General features: G+C 41.3%; 1 protein-coding gene across 1 annotated transcript in view; it reads right to left on the reverse strand.

Annotated features, from left to right (window-relative positions):
• Positions 1 to 24,651, reverse strand: part of fubp3.L (far upstream element binding protein 3 L homeolog) — a 45,276-nt gene that overhangs the window by 3,055 nt on the left and 17,570 nt on the right. The window contains exons 3-17 of the mRNA XM_041572459.1: positions 23,268 to 23,301; positions 18,455 to 18,504; positions 17,907 to 17,978; positions 17,433 to 17,490; positions 14,701 to 14,863; positions 13,175 to 13,273; positions 11,921 to 12,025; positions 11,670 to 11,772; positions 11,059 to 11,159; positions 10,238 to 10,379; positions 5,951 to 6,111; positions 5,716 to 5,789; positions 3,716 to 3,792; positions 723 to 794; positions 456 to 583 (exon numbers count right to left, since the gene is read on the reverse strand). Coding sequence (XP_041428393.1) covers positions 456 to 583; positions 723 to 794; positions 3,716 to 3,792; positions 5,716 to 5,789; positions 5,951 to 6,111; positions 10,238 to 10,379; positions 11,059 to 11,159; positions 11,670 to 11,772; positions 11,921 to 12,025; positions 13,175 to 13,273; positions 14,701 to 14,863; positions 17,433 to 17,490; positions 17,907 to 17,978; positions 18,455 to 18,504; positions 23,268 to 23,301 — 1,439 coding nt within the window. The remainder of the gene's footprint in view (positions 1 to 455; positions 584 to 722; positions 795 to 3,715; positions 3,793 to 5,715; positions 5,790 to 5,950; positions 6,112 to 10,237; positions 10,380 to 11,058; positions 11,160 to 11,669; positions 11,773 to 11,920; positions 12,026 to 13,174; positions 13,274 to 14,700; positions 14,864 to 17,432; positions 17,491 to 17,906; positions 17,979 to 18,454; positions 18,505 to 23,267; positions 23,302 to 24,651) is intronic.

The raw sequence follows: 24,651 nt of genomic DNA on the forward strand, positions 1-24,651 counted from the left end.
GTTTTCAGTTTCAGAAACCTGAATTGAATTTATTTGCCCCACGAATCTTAAATTATGGCAAAAAGTCAAATTTGAATGATGGTAAATCTGCCCTAAGTGAATGGAAAGGCTACACAAGAACATCATAACGTGGGGAACTTTTTCCCCCTACCAATTATTTGGAATATCTGTAAGTAAATGTGTTCATTGATACCCATTTCCCCCATTTGGAGTAACATCAGTCAGGATTATAGTCTAAGTATGGAGTAGAAATTTCTGGGAAATAGAAAAGCCTGGTAAAATTCTTCAGAAATTAGCAGACCGATCCAAAATAAGCATTTTTTTGGAAAGATTTTTAAAGTCCTAGTAATGGGCTGTAAATATAGTTTGACAAGATCGGAGGGGTGAACGATAAGAAGAAGAGAGATGGAAGTAACGTGTCCCCCTTTAGACGCCCAACCTTAAAGCTCACTCACCTGGTTGTGGGATTGAGTCTGCCCCAGTGACTGGCCATAATAAGCGGCCTGTTGCCTATAATACTCCGCCCATGCCATTGTATAGTCTGGTTGTGAACTTGCCTGGGAAGGGGCGTTGGCAGCCTGGTCTGAAGAAGGCAGGAAAGAACCGTTATTCACAAGTAACCCCACAACTTGGCGCTAAGTAAGGTGCATCTGACAAAGAGAAGTGGGCAAAACCTTGGCTATGGACTAGCAATAGCCGTGCAACTTGATAGTAAGACTTACTCTGCTTCTTGTAATACTCTTCCCAGGCCTTGCTGTAATCGGGCTGTGCATTTTGCTGCTGGCTTTGCTGACCTGCCAATAGAAAGATAGTTTTACCCCAACAGCTTGGCCCAGTTCCTCAAACATGGATATTTTGGTAAGCTGGAATGAATAAAGGGGCTGGTGTTTACTGGCCTTCTTGGGGTAGTCGGTAAGGGCAGGGACCTGATGTGGGCTGTGCCTTCTGATGTTCCCTAACTAGTGGGTCTGAATGGTGCACAAGTTCGGGTGTGTGTGTAGAACATCTCATGCTTCCTCCAAACCAATCTGATTGCTTTCAGTGTTCCACCTGCAACCGGCTGAAAAAAAGCTAATCGCTGATTGGTTGCTGCCCAGGTGCAAATCTGCCCAATGTTTATAAATGAGCCCCAGTGTTCTGCGCTGTAAATGACCCCTACAATGACATGGTGCTGACCCAGAGTCACTGCCACTACCTATAACTTATTGATATTACTAATTTAACATACAAAACTAGTTTCGCAGAGTTTTTAATGTTTAATAAAGGACGTCTGTGTTCAAAAGTTACTGCTTGGTTAAGCCAAACAATATTCAACCATGCTTTATTCAAACTGAAGCAGCAGTCCCTGATAAAGGACAGCCCAGTCACGTGACTCAATTATTTTGGACATTAAGGGTCAGGGGGTACACAGGCAGATTCGGGGAGATTAGTCGCCTGGTGACAAATCTGCTCTTCTTCGGGGCAACTAATCTCCTCGAACTGCCTTCGGCCGGCTAGAATCTAAATCACCGGTGGGATGGCACTCCGTGGGCTTTGTTTTCCCGAAGTCGCCTGAAGTATCCTAGTGAGGCAACTTCGGAAAATGAACCGCCATCCCACTGGCGATTTAGATTCTAGCCTGTGGGGAGGCAGTTTGGGGAGATAAGTCGCCCCGAAGAAGAGGAGATTTGTCACCGGGTGACTAAATCTCCCCGAATCTACCTGTGTGCCCTGATTCGGCCATGATTTTTATGATGTAGTTTTTATTTCTAAATGACACTGTTTACACTGCAAATAATTCACTCTACAATATAAAAATTCCTTCATGAACCATTGTTCTGTTGTTAGGCTGCTGGGGGGGAGGGAGGGGCGATATCACAGTACAGCAGTAAAGAGTGATTGAAGTTTATCAGAGCACAAGTCACATGACTTGGGGCAGCTGGGAAACTGACAATATGTCTAGCCCCATGTCAGATTTCAAAATGAAATATAAAAAAATCTGTTTGCTCTTTTGAGAAACGGATTTCAGTGCAGAATTCTGCTGGAGCAGCACTATTAACTGATGCGTTTGGGAAAAAAAAAAAAACTTTTCCCATGACAGTATCCCTAAATGTTAAGCGGCTCAGCAGAACCCAAAGAGCTAAGAGTTAAAAGGACCAGTAACAGCACAAAACAATCCTTTAGTATGCTACGAAAAAAAGACGCCAGCGCGTATTAAAAATGTAAAAATCGTTAAGTCTCTTAAGAAATAACTAAGCGAAACTCCTCTTCAGAAACCGTGACGATCCATCGTGCGGCGCTCGATTTCTCCTCCCTGGCTATCTCCTATAAGGAAGGCAGTGAGGAGAAATGGAGCGCCGCACGATCGATCGCCTTTTCTGAAGTCTTGATAAAGACTTAGCGACGTTAAAATTGAATATGTGTTGGTGTTTTTTTTTTCGTAGCATACGAAAGAATTTTAAAAATTTATTTTTTGCCGTTACTGGTCCCTTAAGCATGCTGATAAGGAATGACGGCTGGATAGGGCGCGCCAGGACTTGACCAATGCACCCAGTCAGACCGCTGTCCCCTTAGTGAATAGCTGTAGGGTCACACAAAGTGCCCACCTGCTAATTCACACAAAGGAAAAAAACAGACCTACATGAATGGCCTTTCTTCTGAGAGTCATTGAGGGACACGCCAATTAATGGACTGCAAGCCGGCATGTTTTACCTCATTGGACACTTTATTTAGGCGCTGAAAGGGAGGGAGGTGTAGAGGAGGCAATAAAATCAAAATGTTTAGATCACTCATTATGATGGGAGTGGGCGGAGGATGGATTCGCTGAATTTGTTTCCCATTTGGCCTGCGAGTGCTTACAGACACTCTTTCTTTCGCTGGTTGCATACAATTAGATCTATTTAACAATAATGAGGGGGACTGCATTGTGCCTTTCACTGCAAGCCAAGAAAAAGGCACCTAGTCCCTCACAAAGACCATATGTCTCTAACCTGGGCCATTATATCCTTTTCATTCTAGGACAGTGATATATAACCTCTGTGATCTAACTACAACTCCCAGTAACCACCCAAAGCCCAGGGAGAGGTGTAGTCCATTTAAAGTCGGTTACATAAAAAAAAAATAAAATAAAAAAATATTTCTAACTTATAGAGGCACATTTATCAAGGGTCGAATTTCGAATTCGCATGAATTAGGTTTTAACCAAAATTCTAAGATTTATTAAAAAATGGAATAGGTAAAATTGGGATGAATTTTACCGACCTGAAAACTCGAATCAAGTTTTCAGAAAGAAACTCTGTCAGGAAGGCTGCAAAACTGGTCGCTGAACCTCCCCCATTGACTTAAACATGAATTCGGCAGGTTTCAAGTGGCGAATAGTTGAATTCGAATTCTTACAGGGACAGACTTTGAGAAATCTCAAAAATCTAATTCGATTTTTTTTTTTTTTTTTTTTTTTTTTTTTTTTTAAAAGATTTGATTTTGGATAATTTCTAGACGAATGACAGTTCTGACTATAAAAGAAAAAAATGTGAATTTTCAATCAGACCCTTAATATATCTGCCCCATAATTTTAGTATCTGCCCTCAATAAAGGGGTAGGCTGCAATATTGTTCATTACCTTAGATTAGGATCAATTAAATGGACCAAAGATTGAGAGCAGTACAGGGAAATGGCTTGAAAAAGCCAGCAGGGCCATTTATACTTTTAATGAAAAAAGAAAGTGTTTTCTACTCACCTTGGAGCTGCTGTGCAGTTTGCTGCCATGCCTGGTAAGTGCTACCCCAACCCGGTGTTACAAAAGCTTGAGGACCACTGTATAAGGAGAGGGAAAGAAATCAGTCAGAACTGGTAACTGCAACGTGAGTCTCTTGAACTTCTTTTCAGCGCCCATGAGGCGACTGGAAAACAACTAGGGATGCACCGAATCCACTATTTTGGATTTGCCCGAATCCTTCGCAAAAGATTCGGCTGAATACCAAACCAAATTCGAATTTGTATATGCAAATTAGGGGTGGGAAGGGGAAAACATTTTACGTCCTTGTTTTGTGACAAAGTCATGGGGTTTCCCTCCCCACGCTTAATTTGCATATGCAAATTAGGATTCGGTTGGGCAGAAGGATTTGGGTGAATCCAAATCCTGTTGAAAAAGGCCGAATCCCAAACCAAATCCTGTATTCGGTGCATCCCTAAGAATGACCAACAATGTGTGAGATGCATCTTACCTACACTACCAGGTGAGTTCCAACAGTGGGGCAGATTCACTAAAGGGCGAATTTGCACCAGCGACCGCTTCGTGCCACTGTGCCAGGCACAAATTTATTACCACTACGCTAATTCACTGAAGTTTTGTCTCAGCAGCCGAACACTGGTGAATTCTCGCTAGCATCACTTCGGCTGTGCGAGCATTTCACAGCAAATTTTCTTTAGCATTCATCTGTGCCTAGCGAAACGTCTTAAGGTGGCCATACACGGGCCGATAAAAGCTGCCGACAGACCAAGTCGGCAGCTTATTGGCCCGTGTATGGGGGGCCCCCGACGGGCTTCCCCGATCGAGATCTGGCCGAAAGTCGGCCAGATCTCGATCGGATGGGGTTAAAATCCCGTCGGATCGCGGCCGCATCTGTTCGTTGATGCGGTCCCGCGATCCGACCGCCCGTTTGGCGAACGCTAGGATCCGATCGTTGGGCCCTAGGGCCCACGATCGGATCAGCCCGATATTGCCCACCTCAAGGTGGGCATATCGGAGGGAGATCCGCTCGTTTGGCGACATCGCCAAACGAGCGGATCTATCCGTGTATGGCCACCTTTACTCTTAGGTTAATTTGAATAGGGCGGGTACCCAAAAGTCGTAAGGACGTCTTTATTAGTAATGTTAGTGCAAATGTTTGAAGTGGCCACTTTTTCCAAACATGTCCAGTGAGTCATAATAAAGACAGAAGAGATCCGCTAATGCCTTAAGCTGGCCATAGACCCAAAGATCCGATCATACGAATACTCGATTCGTATATTTTTCAGACCATGTGTGGAGTGTCCTGACATTTTTCTTTCCACGTAGATCGGTCGATCGGCCAGGTTAAAATATTTGTTAGCTACGGATAAGATCTCTGTATGTATTGCCGATATGATTATTTTCAGTGGGAGACTGTTAGCAGCTTTGTTGGACATAACTTACGTACGATTGCGGTCAGGGGCAGAACATCGAACATAGTTTGGACTTTTGAAGGCAATGCCGCTTTAAAAAGAAAAGTTGCCAGTGTTTTTTTTAGAACTTTAATGCATTTTGAGCAGACATGATATGATGTCACCGACGTAAGATTGAGGAGGATGTAGCTTTGTTTTATCATTTCTCCTGGTCTGTGGTGGTGAAGTAAACTCTGGCGAAAGAGGTTATGTTCTGTAAAATTTGCGGAGTTACGAATGGCGATACAGTGCTAAGGAACGCCAACGTCGGTCTCTCTCACCTGTTAGTAAATTGGCCATGTCCCTGCAGATGGGATTTCTGGCGGATTTTCCATGCGTCAGCCACTTCGCCCCTTAGTGAATCTGCACCAATATTCCAGTTGCAACTTCCAGCTCTATCAGGTCTTTCCCCAACAATAATTCTGCCTAGCTTGTATGCAATAATGTTCCACTTGTTAGCCATAATGTTACTGTTCTGTTTAAATATGATTTATGTTTACCCCGAGACGTTGCAAAGCAATAAACACGTTCTATGATGAGACGAGAACAACTTACTTTTGATGAGGTGTAGCATGAGCCTGACTGAAAGCACTCTGACCGAAGCTGCTGGGGCCACCTATTGTAGGACCCTAGGGGAAAAAAAACAAAACAAAAAAATAAGTCTCCCATAGCAACCGACAAGCAGATAACATATAATGATCACCTTGGTTGCCACAGGTTACTAGACCCGGGGCAAATTTTGTAACATATTCAATGGAAACCAGAATTCCCAACCCCCCGAATAACTTACCCCAACTTTCTCATCAATGAGATGCCTAGCCAGCTCGATCTGTTGGGGGACACCCCGGATGGTAAATATCCGGACACCCGGGTCTGTGATGGGAGGGGGGTTTCTCTGCAGCTCCACGTGAGCCCCTGACTGCTGGTTTATATTTTTGATATTTTCACCGCCTGTTGGACAAGGGGAAGGAAGAGCGCGAGTGAGAATCTTCGGGCAAGGTTAGTAAGCAGAGAAAATATTGAAGTGCAGACTAATACACGAGATGTGACATACAGAGGTCAATGTAAACAGCAATTAGTAGAGTTCATAGCAAGAATAATTGATTTGAGCGTGACCTCTCGTCAATACCTCTTCTCCTCCCACCGTAGCACAAAACAACAAGGCCCAACACTGGGAGATACTATAGGGATGAAACAGCAGGGGGCAGATTCTTATGTAGGAAATCAAGGGCCCCTGCTTCCTAACCAACATGTCTTAATAGGCACAATGCTATTAGCTGTACAGGTATGGGACCTATTATCCAGAAAGCTTGGGACCTGGGGTTTTCCAGATAATGTATCTTTCCATAATTTGGAACTGTATACCTTAAGTCTACTAGAAAATCCATATCCAAAGAAAATCCAACATTAAATAAACCCAATAGGCTGGTTTTGCTTCCAGTTAGGATTAATTTTATCTTAGTTTGGATCAAGTACAAGCTACTGTTTTATTATTACAGGAATGAGACCCGTTATCCAGAATGTTCAGGAGCTGGGGTCTTCCAGATAATGGATCTTTCCATAATTTGGAACTTTATACCTTAAATCTACTAGAAAATCCATATAAACATTAAATAAACCCAATAGGCTGATTTTGCTTTCAGTTAGAATTAATTATATCTTAGTTTGGATCAACTACAAGCTACTGTTTTATTATTACAGAGGGAAAAAAATTAATCATTTTTAAAAATTTTAATTATTTCGTGGGAGACATCCTTTCCGTAATACAGAGCTTTCAGGAAAACGGGTTTCCGAATAACGGGATCCCTGTACTGGGTTGTATTTAGTTCCTACTAAATGAGCTTTTTATTGGTCCTATTAAGCGATAAACGACACAAAAGTGCTAGCTATCGTTTACTTATAAATTAACTTTTAGTAGGATGTAGAGAGGGATATTCTGAGACAATTTGCAATTGGTTTTCATTTTTTATTATTTGTGGTTTTTGACTTATTTAGCTTTTTGTTCAGCAGCTCTGCAGTTTGCAGTGTCAGCAGTCTGGTTGCTATGGTCCAAATAGGTTGCCAACTTTTCTGGATAATAATACTATATTCTTGTAACATACCAGCCATGTGGCAACCTTAGGTCCAAATTAATTACCCTAGCAACCATGCATTGATTTGAATGAGAATATGTAATATTTATAGGGGAGGATCGGAACAGAAAAATGAGTAATAAAAAGTAACAACAACAATAAATTTGTAGCTTTTGTTTTAAGAGGGGGTCAGTGACCCCCTTTTGAAAGTTAGAAAGAGTCAGGAGGAGAAGGCAAATAATTCATAAACTATAAATAATGAAGACCAATTGAAAAGTTGCTTAGAATTGGCCATTCTATAACATACTAAAAGTTAACCTGAAGGAGAACCTCTTCCCGAGCAATGTCCTGCAGAAAAGAGAAACAACGACAGGAAAAAAAAAAAATTTAATTGGCTAATTTTAGCTACAAAACCTGGGAAAGTCTATTATCTAAGCCCCTTGGTGTTTTATCATTGCATCATAGTGGACTCATATGCAATATTATCCAGTAAGATTTCAGTTTTCATTATTTTAACTGCTGATTGGTTGCGGTTATCCTACACTATCCGCAGAAAGGAAAGCAATGTTCAACTTCTGCTCATCCTGTGACCATCAATTCTGAGCGGCACAAAAGAGCTCGGCCGCAGCTACTCCAGCCAATTAAAGGAGAACGGCACACAGCGGGGGGGGACCATGTCCTTACAAAAGAGCCTCTAATTACTTGCCCTATTCACTGCCAAATGGACCTGCAAAGCAATTGACTGAAAAATTCCATGTCAGTTCAGCTCGGGGAGTAAAACAGATATTAAAACGGTTTATAAGGGTGATCAAAGCTGAAGGGCTGTCTGAAGTTGCCAGTGGAGAGATCTTAAAGGATTGGGCATGAATTAAAGAATGTAAAGCAGAGACAAGTTAAAGGTATCTTATTTAGTGAAGAGAGTCTATAACAATCCCCCATTTGTGTTATTATTTCAGACGCCGAATAATGGGGTGGTTAGGGGTAAAATTGCCTCCTCCCCGTTATTCCCCCTGCCAAGAACAATTGTGGATACCATGGGCCCCCCAGCTGGGTGGCAAATCGTAAAGCAATTAATCAAAGCAGCTAAAAGGCAGATTGGACAGGCAGGGACATTGAACCCCCATCTGACAGTGACAACACTGTTTATCATGGAAATGTGAATGGGAAAGGGAAAGGTGACAGGGGGAGGGGTCGCTCCAGAGCAAGCCTGGCTCAAAAACTCTTGCTAACCTAGCCGCTTCAGGGTTAACCTCGTTTTAAGGCTGAACGAGTAATAATAAGTACCATGTGAAAAGCTGGCTGCCACAGCACTAGTGCCTCCGTCATGGTTTGAAGATGCAAAGAGTTTGTTTTCCTGTTATTGGGGGCTGTCAAAAGACTTTACAGGGCTGTTCCATGCATGTACACTAGAGGCATCCTTAAAGGAAAACGATTGTGAAAATGAATTTAATATCAGCTTCATCATACTGAAATAAGACACTTTCTAAATACAATCAATAAAATAGTCTGCATTGTTTCTGCAATATTCAAGTTTATCTTCACTGTCTTTTCTCTTCATTCTCTCTGCATGCAGCAGTTGGGTGTCACATAATCATTGACAGTTATGGTAAGGAAGGACACACAGGCAGATTCAGGGAGATTAGTCGCCCGGCGACAAATCTCTTCTTCGGGGGGACTAATCTCCCCCAACTGCCTGCTGGCGGGAAGGCATGATTAGTTTTCTGAAGTCGCCCAAAGTTTCCGCATGAGGCAACTTCGGAAAACGAATCACGCCGAGTGCCTTCCCGCCGGCGGTTTACATTTTAGCTGGCAGAAAGGCAGTTCGGGGAAATTAGTCGCCCCGAAGAAGAGGAGATTTGTCGCCGGGCGAATAAACTCCCTGAATCAGCCGGTGTGCCCTGACCCTTAGACCCAATATATCTTAAAGGGGGGCACCTTTTGCCTAGAAGACAAATTAGAGCTCACTCTATTAAAATCAACAAACCTGTCTCTCTACATGCCGGATTTGTGCGAGAGGCAGTTATTTTGTTAGATTTTGTTTATACTGGAATCAGTTATTTGAGTGAGCTCTAATACATCTGCTAGGAAAGGGAACCCCTCCTATAAGATATATTGGATCATTCATCTGACACCCAACTGCTGCATGAAGACACAATGAAGAGAAACAGATTCTGAGAGAGGAATAGTGAAGATAAACTTGATTATTTCAGAAACAGAATATTTAATTCTATTTAGAAAGTTTCTTATTTCACTATGCTGAAGCTTATATGAAATGTTCATTTTCGCGATCGTTCCCCTTTAATTCCTTGTTGCTGTACAATGGAAAAGGAAGTCCTTCCAGTCTTTTGCAATGCTCCTAGGCATGACATGGACTATGGCGGTGAACAAGATTCATTAAAGGGGTGGTTAACTTTTAAGGTAACCTTTATTAGGTTATAGAACGGTCAATTCAAAGCAACTTCTCAATTGGTCTCCATTATTTATTTATTATAGTTTTATAGTTATTTGGCTTTTTCTTCTGACTCTTTGCAGATTTCAAATGGGCATCGCTGACTCCCTTCTAAAAAACAAATGCTCTGTAAGGCTACAAATGTATTGTTAGTTACTTGTTATTCTTGATCCTTCTATTCAGGACCTCTCCTATTCATATTGCAGTCTCTTATTCAAATCAATGCATGGTTGCTAGGGGACTTTGGATCCTAGCAACAAGATGGCTGAAATAAAACTAGAGAGCTGCTAAATAAACAGCTAAATAACTCAAAAACCCCAAATAGTAGAGAATGAAAACCAATTGCAAATTGTCTCAGAATCTCACTCTCTACATAATACTAAAAGTTATCTTAAAGGTGAACAACCCCTTTAAGAATACCTAGCATATGGCACATATTGGGTATATAATTAATAGTAAAAGAAATCCAGCAATTACACTGAGCATAGGTTGACAGAAAAAGGGGTGCAGTGAGAATAGCTCAGGATTAATACATCAATGCCCAAAGTGCTCTAACCTTTGCCAATCACCAGTCCGCATTTGTCAGCTGGCACAGTGTATGTGATTTCTTGCATGCTTCCTGGCGTACTGATGCTCCAATCACCGCGACTCCGCCCCCTTCCCCGTGCCAGTGAGAGACCTCCAAATCCGTCACGTTCCTGCAGCATGAGAAGATAAGACAATTCTGATCCAATACTTCATTTGGGAACCCCCCAAGTAAATGGATTATGAATGGCAAACTGGACCAACTTAAAGTGAGTTAAATATCAGAATTTATGGCCTGTGTTTTAAAGGGATAATGTCATGGGAAAATATGTTTTGTTTTTTTTTTAAATAGTGCTGCTCCAACTGCAGTGAAATCTGTTTCTCAAAATAATTTATTTTTTTATATTTAATTTTGAAATCAGACATGGGGCTAGACATATTGTCAATTTCACAGCTGCCCCTAGTAATGTGACTTGTGCTCTGATAAACTTCAGTCACTCTTTACTGCAAGTTGGAGTGATATCAGCCCCCTCCCCCCCAGCAGCCTAACAGCAGAACAATGGGAAGTTAACGAGATAGCATCTCCCTAACACAAGATAACAGCTGCCTGGTAGATCTGATAACAGCAATAGTAAAATCCAGGTCCCACTGAGACACATTCAGTTACATTGAGTAGGAGAAACAACAGCCTGCCAGAAAGCAGTTCCATCCTAAAGCACATGACCAGGCAAAATGACCTGAGATTTCCAATCTGGGTGAAATGCGTCACAAATAGGTAAAGGGTCATTGTCATTAAGAATCAGTGGTATGGATAGTTCTATAGAGATACTGATTGCTACTATGGATACTCACCTGTGCTGTAAGAATAAGTTCGTTGATGATATGAGCAGCATGCTGACACCGGTCAGGGAGGCCCATTATCTGTGCCGCTCGCTCAGGGCTGATCCCATCATCTGCAAGAGGAAAAACACAGGGCATATCATCTAAATGTTTAAGCATGAGAGCAAAGACTACCACAGGCCAAGATACACAAGAAGAGCAACCACCAAATCATATCTGACGCAGACATGGTATTCCTGGCGTTCTAGTATATACGTTATAATAAAGAGGAATCATTCAGGGTGAAAACCTCTCCTTATATAAAGTAAGTTGCTGTCTGGAATAATATTTGCAGATATTGGATAAACACATATGATTAAAGGAGAACTAAAGCAGTAGCTAGAAATGCTGTACATTATGTTTTGTGCTACTGGGGCATCTTTGGAGACACAGATCTTTACTGCTAAAGGGATGTGGTTGCCTTAGGCTGGTACAGAAGCACAAAACAACATTTCTAGCTACTACTTTAGTTTTACTTTCCTTGTCCTTTAATAAGGTGTTTAGGAAACAACAGCTGTCCAGATGTCATGGAAGGGATTGATATGGCATGACAGATAAACGGCAGATAAGTGAAGGCCACGAACCTGGCTTGAACTGAATCCTCACTCCAGCGTCATTCTGAATCTTTTTGATCATTTCACCATTTCTTCCGATTATGATTCCCACAGCGAACCTAGGCACAGACACCTGTTGGAAAACACAAACTGCGCTTAAAGGGGAAGCTTCCTGAAAACAGAACCGATAGTTTCCTTGCAAACTAGAGAGACAGTTTTTTATCACTAGTGTCACCGTTTTACTCCTGTCTGTGGAAGAGAAGGGGATGCAAGTAACCTACCTCTACGCTACCTCCACCAATCCTCGAGCTGAAATCGCTGCGGATGCCTCTGAAGTCAGCCTGGTCTTTTTCTCGGATGATCTCCAGGACCAGATCTCTTGCTTGCTGGAGGAGAAAACAACAGAAAGTGTACTTTAAAAAGGTATAGTGGCACAATAACATTAAAGTGATACGGTCAAGGGAAAACTGGTTTTTTTTTTGTTTTTTTTTTTAATGTAGTTAATAGTAGTTAATAGTGCTGCTGGAGCCTAATTCTGCATTGAAATCAGTTTTTAAAAAAGCAAACAGATTTTTTTCTATTTAATTTTGAAATCGGACATGGGGCTAGACTGGTAGATCTAAGAACAACACTTAATAGTAAAATCCAGGTCCCACTGAGACACATTCAATTACATTGAGTAGGAGAAACAGCCTGCCAGAAAGCAGTTCCATCAGAAAGCACATGACCAGGCAAAATAACCTGAGATGCACCAACACACCAATATTACAACTAAAAAAAAAAAACTTAGTTTCAGGAATGACATTTTATATTGTAGAGTGAATTATTTGCAGTGTAAACAGTGTCATTTAGAAATTAAAATCATGACACAATCCCTTTAATCCTGGAGACAGGAGCGTAAAATGGGTCATGTGTTCTCAAAGAATGTTAAAGGGGTTGTTCACCTTTAAAGTAACTTTTTGTATGACGTAGAGAGTGATATTTGTGGTTTTTGAATTATTTAGCTTTTTATTCAGCAGCTCTCTAGTTTGCAGCAATACGGGTCCAAATTACCAGGCACTGATTTGAATAAGAGACTGGAATATGAATAGACATGAGTAATAAAAAGTAGCACTAACAATACATTTTTAGCCTTTCAGAGCTTTTGTTTTCTAGATGGGGTCAGTGACATCCATTTAAAAGAGTCAGCAGAAGAAGGCAAATAATTCAAAAAGAAAAAACAAAGACCAATTTAAAAGTTGCTTATAATTGGCCATTCTATAGCATACTAAAAGCTAACAATGGTTAACTACCCCCTTTAAGGCTCATTTCCCAGTGAGTGGATCCTCCACTTCCACTTGCCATTTAAATTAAAGGCAAACCATCACTTCCGGTGTAAATGGGGCAGATTTTGGGCTGAAGATGCACACAAGCATGTATTCAGTGTGCACAGGGGACAGATGCTATGGGTTCATATCAAGCCCCCCAGCAGCTGTGGTGTCTACTCCCCCTACTAATACACTCATATTAATCACGAAAAGGCTGAGCCTTCTTACCTGCACTTTGAAAGGGTCACCCGTTATCCTCAGAGGCTTGTCTGCTCCCGTTGGTAAAGGCCCATCTTGGATCATGATCATTTTAACCCCAGTCCTCTCCTGTAAATAACAACATTGCAATAATGCAGAATCGTCTTGCCCACATAGAAAAATCCACTTCTGTAGTTCAATGTCAGATAATAGCTGCAAAATCTGGTGGTGAAGATGGGGGGGGGGGTGCATGTGGAGATGGAATCCAATCAGCACATGTTCAACAGTCGATGCACACTAAAGGGGCAGATTTATCAAGGGTCGGATTGAAAATTCAAATTTGCATTTACCAGTTTTATGGTCAAAACGGTCGAATTCGACTATGGAGTTATTCAAAAAATTTGAATTCAATCTTTGAGATTTATCCTACACTGGCACTTTAAGAACTCAAAGTCAACTATTTGCCACCTAAAACCTGCCAAATTGCTGTTCAATTCAATGGGAGACGTCCAGGGATCAATTTTGAGTTGTTTGCAGCCTTCCTGACATTCGAGTTTTTAAAATCCGAGTTTCGATTCGAGTTTTGGTGTCTATTCTATTCACCAAAGTCTATTCCTGGTGGAAGATTGCCTTCTCTTCAAATACTTGGTTTGAACCGCTCCCTTGCTGAAGACTTGGTGAGTTACTATTTTATGTTGGACTACAACATGTTGTATATTAGTCTATGCACACTTGTCAATTGGATTGGAGAGGGATTGCTTAACTCTAAACCTGAGTCTGGCTTAAGCTCTATGGTAGCAGGTCAGGTATTTGTGCACCCACTGCACTTTAAGATCTGTAATATACATGCGCATAGTACAGGAAACCTGCACCAGGTAAAAAAAAAAAACATCTATTTTGTAGAGCATTCTATAGGTTTTCCCACCTGCTGTGTGGGTATTTTCGGTGTACTCTGGGTTCCCTCCATACTCCAAATTCGATTTAACTGGCCCTAGGGTGCTCGGCTCGAGCAGAGACCAATGTGAATGAGGGATAACCTCTGTAAAGTGCTGCTGTATAATGCTATGTTATATAAAGAACAATAAATGTTTTTTTTTTTTTTAAGAGCACAGACTAATGAAACCGTAATGCACCAAGGCCAGACATTTAAAACATGGAGGTTGCATATTAGCTAAGCATGCTTATCTGACAAACCCACATCCTGAGCAAACTTTGAACTCATTTACTACCTTTCACTTTCTACTGCAGAAAAATACAAAGAAGAAAAAAAAAGTTACAATTAAATTAAAAAGTGCTTAAAATAAGAAAGAAAAACACAGTGGAGTTGAAAGAATTAAGTGCTAATTATAAGCAGCTCAAACTCTGGAAATTAACATCCTACAAAGCCTGCGGCACACTGAGCGTAATTACACGCTACTACCTGCTGCAGAGCAAAACTATTAGCAAAATGAAGTGGATGGGGCTGGCGGGGCGGAAAAGGGGCAGAGATGATGGGCCAGACTTAGATATAAAAGCCCTTGGGTTTAACTCCTTCAGAGACGTAGGAATGAACGTACCTGCAGCTGCTTGATGGTTTCCCCTCCTTTGCCGATGACCAGGCCCACTTTTGAAGCAGGGATGAGGATCTCTTGGACTGTGCTGTTGCTGTCCATGTCATTGTGAAACCCTGGCCCATTCCGACAACGATCCACAATCTGACCCAGGAGCCTCTTCGCCTGACTGCAGAGAGTTATTCAGAATTACCAACTATATCAGAATTATAAGTAATATATAGACAGTGCTGCTTATTGTGTGCCCAGGACATTCCTGTATATTGCAGCAGCCTCTTATGCATAAATATAAACATGCAGAGAAGGAATGTTCTAGGCCCACAATCAGCTATACTCTCATACTGTACTGTCTAAGGGAATCAATATGGCACCTCCTCCCATATGTATAAATACAAATATACAGAGAAGGAATGTTCTGGGCACACAATAAGCTATACTCTCATACTGTACTGTCTAAGGGAATCAATATGGCACCTCCTCCCATATGTATAAATACAAATATACAGAGAAGGAATGTTCTGGGCACACAATAAGCTATACCCTCATACTGTACTGTCTAAGGGAATCAATATGGCACCTCCTCCCATATGTATAAATACAAATATACAGAGAAGGAATGTTCTGGGCACACAATAAGCTATACCCTCATAATGTACTGTCTAAGGGAATCAATATGGCACCTCCTCCCATATGTATAAATACAAATATACAGAGAAGGAATGTTCTGGGCACACAATAAGCTATACCCTCATACTGTACTGTCTAAGGGAATCAATATGGCACCTCCTCCTCCCATATGTATAAATACAAATATACAGAGAAGGAATGTTCTGGGCACACAATAAGCTATACCCTCATACTGTACTGTCTAAGGGAATCAATATGGCATCTCCCTCCTCCCATATGTATAAATACAAATATACCGAGAAGGAATGTTCTGGGCACACAATAAGCTATACCCTCATACTGTACTGTCTAATGGAATCAATATGGCACCTTCTCCCATATGTATAAATACAAATATACAGAGAAGGAATGTTCTGGGCACACAATAAGCTATACCCTCATACTGTACTGTCTAAGGGAAACAATATGGCACCTCCTCCTCCCATATGTATAAATACAAATATACAGAGAAGGAATGTTCTGGGCACACAATAAGCTATACCCTCATACTGTACTGTCTAAGGGAATCAATATGGCACCTCCTCCTCCCATATGTATAAATACAAATATACAGAGAAGGAATGTTCTGGGCACACAATAAGCTATACCCTCATACTGTACTGTCTAAGGGAATCAATATGGCACCTCCTCCCATATGTATGAATACAAATATACAGAGAAGGAATGTTCTGGGCACACAATAAGCTATACCCTCATACTGTACTGTCTAAGGGAATCAATATGGCACCTCCTCCCATATGTATGAATACAAATATACAGAGAAGGAATGTTCTGGGCACACAATAAGCTATACCCTCATACTGTACTGTCTAAGGGAAACAATATGGCACCTCCCTCTTACCATATTTATACATATACAGAGACTTCTCTGGGCACACAAATAGCTTTACATATACTCTACTGTCTAAGGGGATTTATAAGAGTTCTCCAACTAAATATACAAATATAAATAGACAATCTGCATACATATTGCCTCATATTGTCCTAGTTATAAAGAGAACATGAACACTTTCAGCCTAAGATCTGCTTTCCTACCACTAAACATCCCTGCAGATTGCTCTTGAGCAGCAGCAAGAAAGCCGGGCTAATGGATATATATAGAAAACAAAACAGAAACCCTATGGCTTTAATGTAATATGCAGTTGCCAATAAAATGTTTTCCATCTCAGTGCTCACAGCAGCTCTGCCTAAGTGAGGGGGGCTCCGGAACTCCTTAACAGCTACAGAGACTGGCTAGAGTGCAGCAAAACCATCTTCAGGCAGAGAGGGGACTAGGAGGCTGGCCGGCCAATACCAGCTCCTGCCAGAAAGCGTTTGATGAGGGTGATGGTAAAACTGCCTCCCTCTCTGCATGCTGCGATACCTTCATGGACTTTTGTGGTCGATCACAGAGCGAAAACATGCAGTCATTTTTAAAAGAGGCGGGGAAGAAACCATGGGAACAGGGGGCTGATTTGAGTAAGATTAAACTTAGCACCATTCACTTTACCATATAAAATTTCATTCCTAACCCAAGTAGTATATTTTTTTAGATGTAATATTGGTGTGTAGGTGCATCTCAGGTCGTTTTGCCTGGTCATGTGCTTTCAGAAAAAGCCAGTGCTGCACTATGGAACTGTTTGACAGACTATTGTTTCTCCTACTAAATGTAACTGAAGTCGCAGTGAGACATGGATTTTTACTATTGACTGCTGTTCTTCGAACTACCAGGGAGCGGTTATCTGGTTAGCTTCCCATTGTTTTGCTGATTGGGGGAAAGGGAGAAAGGTGATGTCACTCCAACTTGCAGTGCAGCAGTAAAGAGTGACTGAAGTTTATCAGAGTACAAGTCACATGACTTGGGGCAGCTGGGAAACTAACAATATGTCCAGCCCCATGTCAGATTTCAAAATTAAATATAAAAAAAATGTGCTTGCTCTTTTAAAAAAATGGATTTCAGCGCAGAAGTCTGCTGGTGGAGCACAAAAAAAAAACATGTTTTCCCATGACAGTGTCCCTTTAAGAATGGCGACGGGTGGAGAATGTTTTCTCTGCATATATGTAGAACTTACTCTATGCTTTCCGGTGTCCCGGTCAGGACACAAGGTCTGTCTGGCATACCTCCGCTGTCTGGAAGGCAGGAGAAAATAAAAAAAACGTAAGGACAACATTAAGTTGCAGCTCATGACTGAAGTGTTTAATAAATTAGAATAATAGATTGAAAGTTGTTGCACTACTTGGGGGCAGACTGTGAAGGAGTGGTCAAAATGTATTGGTATTGCTTCCAACAAAAGCATTGTAGACATGTTTTATAATACTGATCCTTCCCCCAATTTGATTGTTCTCCACAAATATCTAAGCCAATGGGCATAGACGGGAATATACTGAAATAATTGGGGGGCCAAGGCATATACCAACAGGCACTCCACTGGGGGACTTGCCTAAGCCAATGGGCATTTACTCCCAGTGGGGAAATGGCCTATTAAATAGTCAGGAAACATAAAATTAACAGGAACCACCATTTATAAAATTGTTTTCCTGCCTACCTGGAGCTATCTGTATCTTGCAACCAGATTCTGTCTGGATCCGCGAGATCTGCTCTCCACCTCGTCCAATAACTGGAAGAAAACAAACAACATTTTAATCCGTTCATTACTGGTACATATGAACCCTGGGGAAAAGGAAACACTTCCTAGAGCTATCCTATTGCCCACTGCAATATATGGGTCAGAAAGACAGATACCATAAAAGCTAATGAAGAGTAGCAACAACAAATCTAGGGCTTGTTTCAAGTCAGTCCAATAGAAGTACCTTTTGCAGGATCTGGCTGAATCAAACCTAAACACTTATCAGGCGACTTTAAACTTTACAATATTTTGGTCAGAGATGATGGAATATTTCATAGAATGCAAAACTACATTCAATTGGTATATAGTATAATTGAAATAGATGAATATATGAATAAAGCATCTACAGGGAAAGGAAGCCTCTACTGTTACAAGCAGTGAGATAGACCCTATAACTTCTGTTAAAAGTACCAGTTAACATTGATTTAAGTCTTTTAGTCTGGGGCTGGAAACCAAAAGGAACTTACTGAATCCCACCATCTTGTCAGGCACTTTATATTCTTCGGTCATCACAGCCCTAGAGAAAAGAAAAAAAAGAATACTTAAAACAAATCCATAAGGTATAAAAACTAAATCACGCTTTCAGGCTAACAGGCCCATAGGTCCTTTCAGCTTTGTAAACTATAGATCCTGGGGTACCTAGGGCACAAATAAGGACTCGCCCCAAATCTCCCCCTAACTGGCCTTCAGACTGGGCCCCCTTAGCTCATAACAAGGTTACAGATATATAGAAACATTGGGGTAACAGTCACCCTGCTATAGTTCCAGGTGTACCCAGGACACAAATAAGCACTCACCCCAAATCTCCCCCTAACTGACCTTCAGCTGGGCCCCCTTAGCTCATAACAAGGTTACAGATATATAGAAACATTGGGGTAACAGTCACCCTGCTATAGTTCCAGGGGTACCCAGGGTACAAATAAGCACTCACCCCAAATCTCCCCCTAACTGACCTTCAGACTGGGCCCCCTTAGCTCATAACAAGGTTACAGATATATAGAAACATTGGGGTAACAGTCACCCTGCTATAGTTCCAGGGGTACCCAGGGTACAAATAAGCACTCACCCCAAATCTCCCCCTAACTGACCTTCAGACTGGGCCCCCTTAGCTCATAACAAGGTTACAGATATATAGAAACATTGGGGTAACAGTCACCCTGCTATAGTTCCAGGGGTACCCAGGGTACAAATAAGCACTCACCCCAAATCTCCCCCTAACTGACCTTCAGACTGGGCCCCCTTAGCTCATAACAAGGTTACAGATATATAGAAACATTGGGGTAACAGTCACCCTGCTATAGTTCCAGGGGTACCCAGGGTACAAATAAGCACTCACCCCAAATCTCCCCCTAACTGACCTTCAGCTGGGCCCCCTTAGCTCATAACAAGGTTACAGATATATAGAAACATTGGGGTAACAGTCACCCTGCTATAGTTCCAGGGGTACCCAGGACACAAATAAACACTCACCCCAAATCTCCCCTAACTGACCTTCAGACTGGGCTCCCTTAGCTCATAACAAGGTTACAGATATATAGAAACATTGGGGTAACAGTCACCCTGCTATAGTTCAGGGATACCTTTAAACGAACATTGCACCCGAGGCATTTAATCTTAATTTTGTATGATTTTAAAAAGATTTAGCTTTTTGTTCCAGCTTGGGATTTCATTAGTTATCTGGTTGCCAAGTACCAATTAAAACTAGCAACCAGGCAGTGGTATAAATGGCAGCCTAAAAGAAACAGTTGTAATAATTAACTGGAAGAGGAACTATGCCTTTAATTTACTTAACGACTCTTTTTCACCGTTGTCCCTCTGACACACCCGAGGGGGAAAACACTGGTATAAAGTAAAAACAGACCATTTCCTATTAAAACACAATAACTGTGCTACAGTACTATTCTACAGCAGCTGATCTGGTTACCTTCACCCTCAAGGGATTATACAAACTCTATTTTAGGAGTAGAAAAGCATCTGGTCTCAGGAACTCCTGACATCCTAACAATGTGCTGCCTGGGAGCCACGGGGATCTACAGTATGTGATGCAAATTTGCACCAAAACATTAGTTGTGCCAGTGCTTACGTGTAGTTTTCTGCAATAAATCAGAATCATGGACCAGATCCCTCCAGCTCTCCGGTGTAATAGGAATGTGTAACTAAAGCTGGTCATAGATACAAAGAGAAGGTCGTACGAATCTTGGTTTGGTACCATTTTCGTACGATTGCAGTCTTTGAATTAATGGGCACAACATCCAATGGGTGACGGTCACTACTATTTGTCGGATAAATCTTGTTTACGATTCTAGTTTTTGAATTAATGGGCACAACATCCAATGGGAGACTGTCACTACTATTTGTCGCATAAATCTTTTGTACGATTGTAGTTTTTGAATTAATGGGCACAACATCCAATGGGTGACAGCCACTACTATTTGTCGGATAAATCTTATTTACGATTGTAGTTTTTGAATTAATGGGCACAACATCCAATCGGTGACAGCCACTACTATTTGTCGGATAAATCTTGTTTATGACTCTAGTTTTTGAATTAATGGGCACAACATCCAATGGGAGACTGTCACTACTATTTGTCGGCTATATCTTTCATACGATTGTAGTCTTTGAATTAATGGGCACAACATCCAATGGGTGACGTGACAGTCACTACTATTTGTCGGACAAATCTTGTTTACGATTGTAGTTTTTGAATTAATGGGCACAACATCCAATGGGAGACTGTCACTACTATTTGTTGGATAAATCTTGTTTACGATTGTAGTTTTTGAATTAATGGGCACAACATCCAATGGGAGACTGTGACTACTATTTGTCGGATATATCTTTCTTACGATTGTAGTCGTTAAATTAATGGCCACTACATTGCCCGATTTTTTCTTTTTACAACTTTATTTAATCTGAATGGTTAGTGGTAGGTTGGAAGATTGCAAGGATTGAGGGTTTGTGGGACATAAGGAAATATCTGCACATCTATGGCCAGCTGAAGTCTGTTTTATAGTATAGGGTCACTTATGAGAGTCAAAGTTCTGTACAAACTGTGGCGTGCCCTGTGCAAAGTGCTTTTAGACCTTGCAGGACATTGGCAACCACTCAAACTGATTTTGGACAAAAGCCTTTGTTCCAACTGGGTTTGTAGGAATACAGCAGTTCATGGAATCCACCAAACAGCCACACTGTATTTCGGGTAGTGAACCCCTTCTATACACACCACCAGGTTGACTCCTCGTGGCACTGAATGTGCAGGGTCACCTTTGCATAATGATTAGGTCATTATTTTGATATTGGATATTAACAGTCCCTTGTAAACTGCCCATTGTGTTTAAAGAAAATGACTATTACATCAGGCCCAACGTGGCCTTTTGATCTCATCTGGGACATATAAAATGCCCTTAATAAATCACGTTATTGACCAATCTCCACTTGTTCTAATTTCTCCAAGGCTTTTACTCAGCCTCCAAGGCATTTACTCAGTGCCTCCTACCCCTTCAACAGGAGGGGTCCAGCCTAAAAAGCAACTAGGGTGTAATTTGGGGAGAATACTTGCACTTCTGTACACTCCTGAAAGCTTAACATGAAGGTTAAACAGAGTGGGACTAGGTGGTAACTAACTGGTTTGCTGTTCTATAAACTGTTTAAGTTATGGTTGATACAGCGATGTTTTCCTGCATCTGTAACATAGTTTATGACCTAAGAGGGCCCCAAACCGTTTCACCTCCAAGGGGGACTTGTACTGAAAAAGTCTGACGACATCTACAGGGATGGGGCCCCTTACCAGAATGCTCGGGAGCTGGGGTCTTCAGGGATAATAGATCTTTCCACAATTTGGATCTTCACACCTCGTCTACTTGAAAATCATTTAAACATCAAATAAACCCAATATGCTGATTTTGCTTCCAATAATTATATCTTCGTTTGGATCAAGTATAAGCTACTGTTCTATTAGAGAGAAAATTTTTAATTATTTAGATAAAACAGTCTATGGGAGACCATAATTCATAATTCTGAGATTTCTGGATTACAGGTTAGCGGATAACCAATCCCATACCTGTACTATTTTATTACTAACGAGGAAAAGGGAAATCATTTTCTTCTTAAACTTGGATTATTTGTATAGAATAGAGTTTATGGGAGAAGGCCTTTCCATAATTCAGAAGTTTTCTGGATAACAGATCATAAACCTGCACTTCTGTAGACAGAGACAATATGACCTGTGTTTATTATTATGTGCTTTTATTATCCTGCCTCTCGCTACAGTGATCTGATTGGCTGCCACTCTAAATGAAATAAATCTGTAACGTTTGGATTTCAACAGATACTGAATACTTCACAAAGGTTGTGTCCAAATCCCGTGAGACTAATATGCATTTTAAATTTTTTTTTCAAAAAGCCTTAAAGACACAAACGTTTAAGGTAGTCTCTGCATTGACTGGTAGTCTGCAAGTAGCCCGACTACATCTCGGAGTAAAGTGCAGGCTGTAATCTGGGTGGGGGACTTAAAAAGTGAACACCAATAGCAGGGTCAGGTAGTAGGTTTGGGGTGAAGCTGGTAGGGTTCAGTGCATTCCTAGTATAGGTACAGGACCTGTTATATGGAAACCCATTATCCAGAAAGCACCAAATTATGGAAAAGGCCTCTCCTCTAGACTCCATTTTATCCAAATTCTTAAAAACTATTTCCTTTTTCTCTGTTATAATAAAACAGTCGCTTGTACTTGATCCCAACTAAAATATAATTAATCCTTATTGGAAGCAAAACCAGCCTATTGGGTTTATTTAATGTGCGCATGATTTTCTAGTAGACTTATGGTACAAATTATGGAAAATTCATTATCCGGAAAACCAGGTCCCGAGCATTCTGGATAACAGGTCCTGTAAGCAAGCAAACAGCAGACCTATTGAGAGGCCATTGTGGTAAATTGCCCATCGAGGCCCTCTCCTATTCATGTGTATAGCTCTTCATTCAATCCACTGCCTGGTTGCTATGGCCAGCAAGACCCTAGGAACCAGATGTTAAAATAATAAAATGAAGCAGAGAAAAAGAAAAAGTTAATTTCAAATACACAAAACTGCTACCAAATTAGATATTTTGAAAGAGAACGTCTCCTTTAAAAGGACACAAACAACAACCCCAAAGAAAAATGGCACATGCTCGGAGTTTCAGACCTGGACATGCCTCATACTAGTCATACAAGAGTACAGATGGCAGATCAATAAACAATTAGATTGCGATCAATACATAATAAAACGAGGCATGCCGCTTACCTTTGATGTACAAGGGCCCCTAACTGGTTACCAACTGTGGAAGAGAAGGGAAAAAAAAATGAAAAGTATTATTTTTGGATAAAGCAACTTGCTGGAAAAACACATTTTCCATTTAAAGGGTAGCGGGTAAGGGGGGGGTTGAGACGTTTAGGATCACTGGCTGAAATAAATGTTCTACGGGATATGGACACTTTGTGATCAGTATTCTATAAACTGCACAGAGCAGCTGGGAGAAAGCAGTGACATTGATCGCATGCTCTCATGCAAGGGAAGGGGGGGGACCTACATCTACAGTGACCCTTCCATCCTGAATCCTGGCCTATTTGGGAATATATAAAAAACAGAGGAAAATCTTTAAATCCTCCCCACTGGCCACCAAATTAAACATGATGTAAAGATGAAGCAGATTGCTGTACACATTAATAGAGGCAGGCAGTAACGCTGAAGACATATGTCGGCTTTCACATCGCCGATCGATCGGCCCGGGACGCAATTTGCTTTTCCAAATAAAGAGGCTGAGACGCGTCCTCTGAGAGTTTGTTTGGAGTATTTCTGGTCACGCCGGGGGGTGGAAACGTGGCCCTTATTTATAGGGCTGGAAAACGATTTGCAGTCGTGCCGTTATATATGCTTGATAAACTCAAACAGGTGCCAGTGAACTCTCACACTTATGTATTGCTCATAAGCAAGATGCTTCCAACCAGGAAAACATTAAATCTTCAGAATCGAGAGCATTTCCTATGTAGTCATGTGACTTATTCAATTAAGTCAACTTTTAGTTAGAGTAGGACTACACGGACATTTTCGGCGCGATCCAACAAAACCCTGCGACAAATCGAATACGACAAGAATAAGGTAAGCGAAAGCATTGGCGGATGAAGTTGCAGCGTTGATCCGACGCAACACGACTGTCGGACGCAGCGACTTCATCCGACTATGCATTCCCTTATCTTATTTTTGTAGCAGCGCGTCGGATCACACCGAAAACTTCCGTATACTCCTACCCTTATGTTATAAAATGGCTAATTCTAAGCAACCTTCCAATAGGCCTTCATTTTTTTTTTTTAATTATTTGCCTTCTTTGGAGTCTTACCAAATTTCAAATGGGGGTCACTGACCCAATCTGAAATACAAACACTCTGTAAGTGTGGATATTAGTACTTTTAAAGTACTCGTTGCTCTATATAGGCCCTAAGTTAATTAAAGGGTAAACAACCCTTTAAAGGGTAAGTGAACCACCTAGTGAATATAATGGTGAACCTTAGGACCCCTGGAGATCACAATGAACATGCTCACTCCAAAGGACAGTGCATTTTTTAGAGAAGCACAAGGCAGGGGTTCAAATGTTAGGGATTATATATAATGGTTGGACGCCTCCAGTAAT

The sequence above is a fragment of the Xenopus laevis genome, chromosome 8L (assembly GCF_017654675.1).
Source record: "Xenopus laevis strain J_2021 chromosome 8L, Xenopus_laevis_v10.1, whole genome shotgun sequence".
In the NCBI taxonomy this organism is placed as follows: Eukaryota; Metazoa; Chordata; class Amphibia; order Anura; family Pipidae; genus Xenopus; species Xenopus laevis.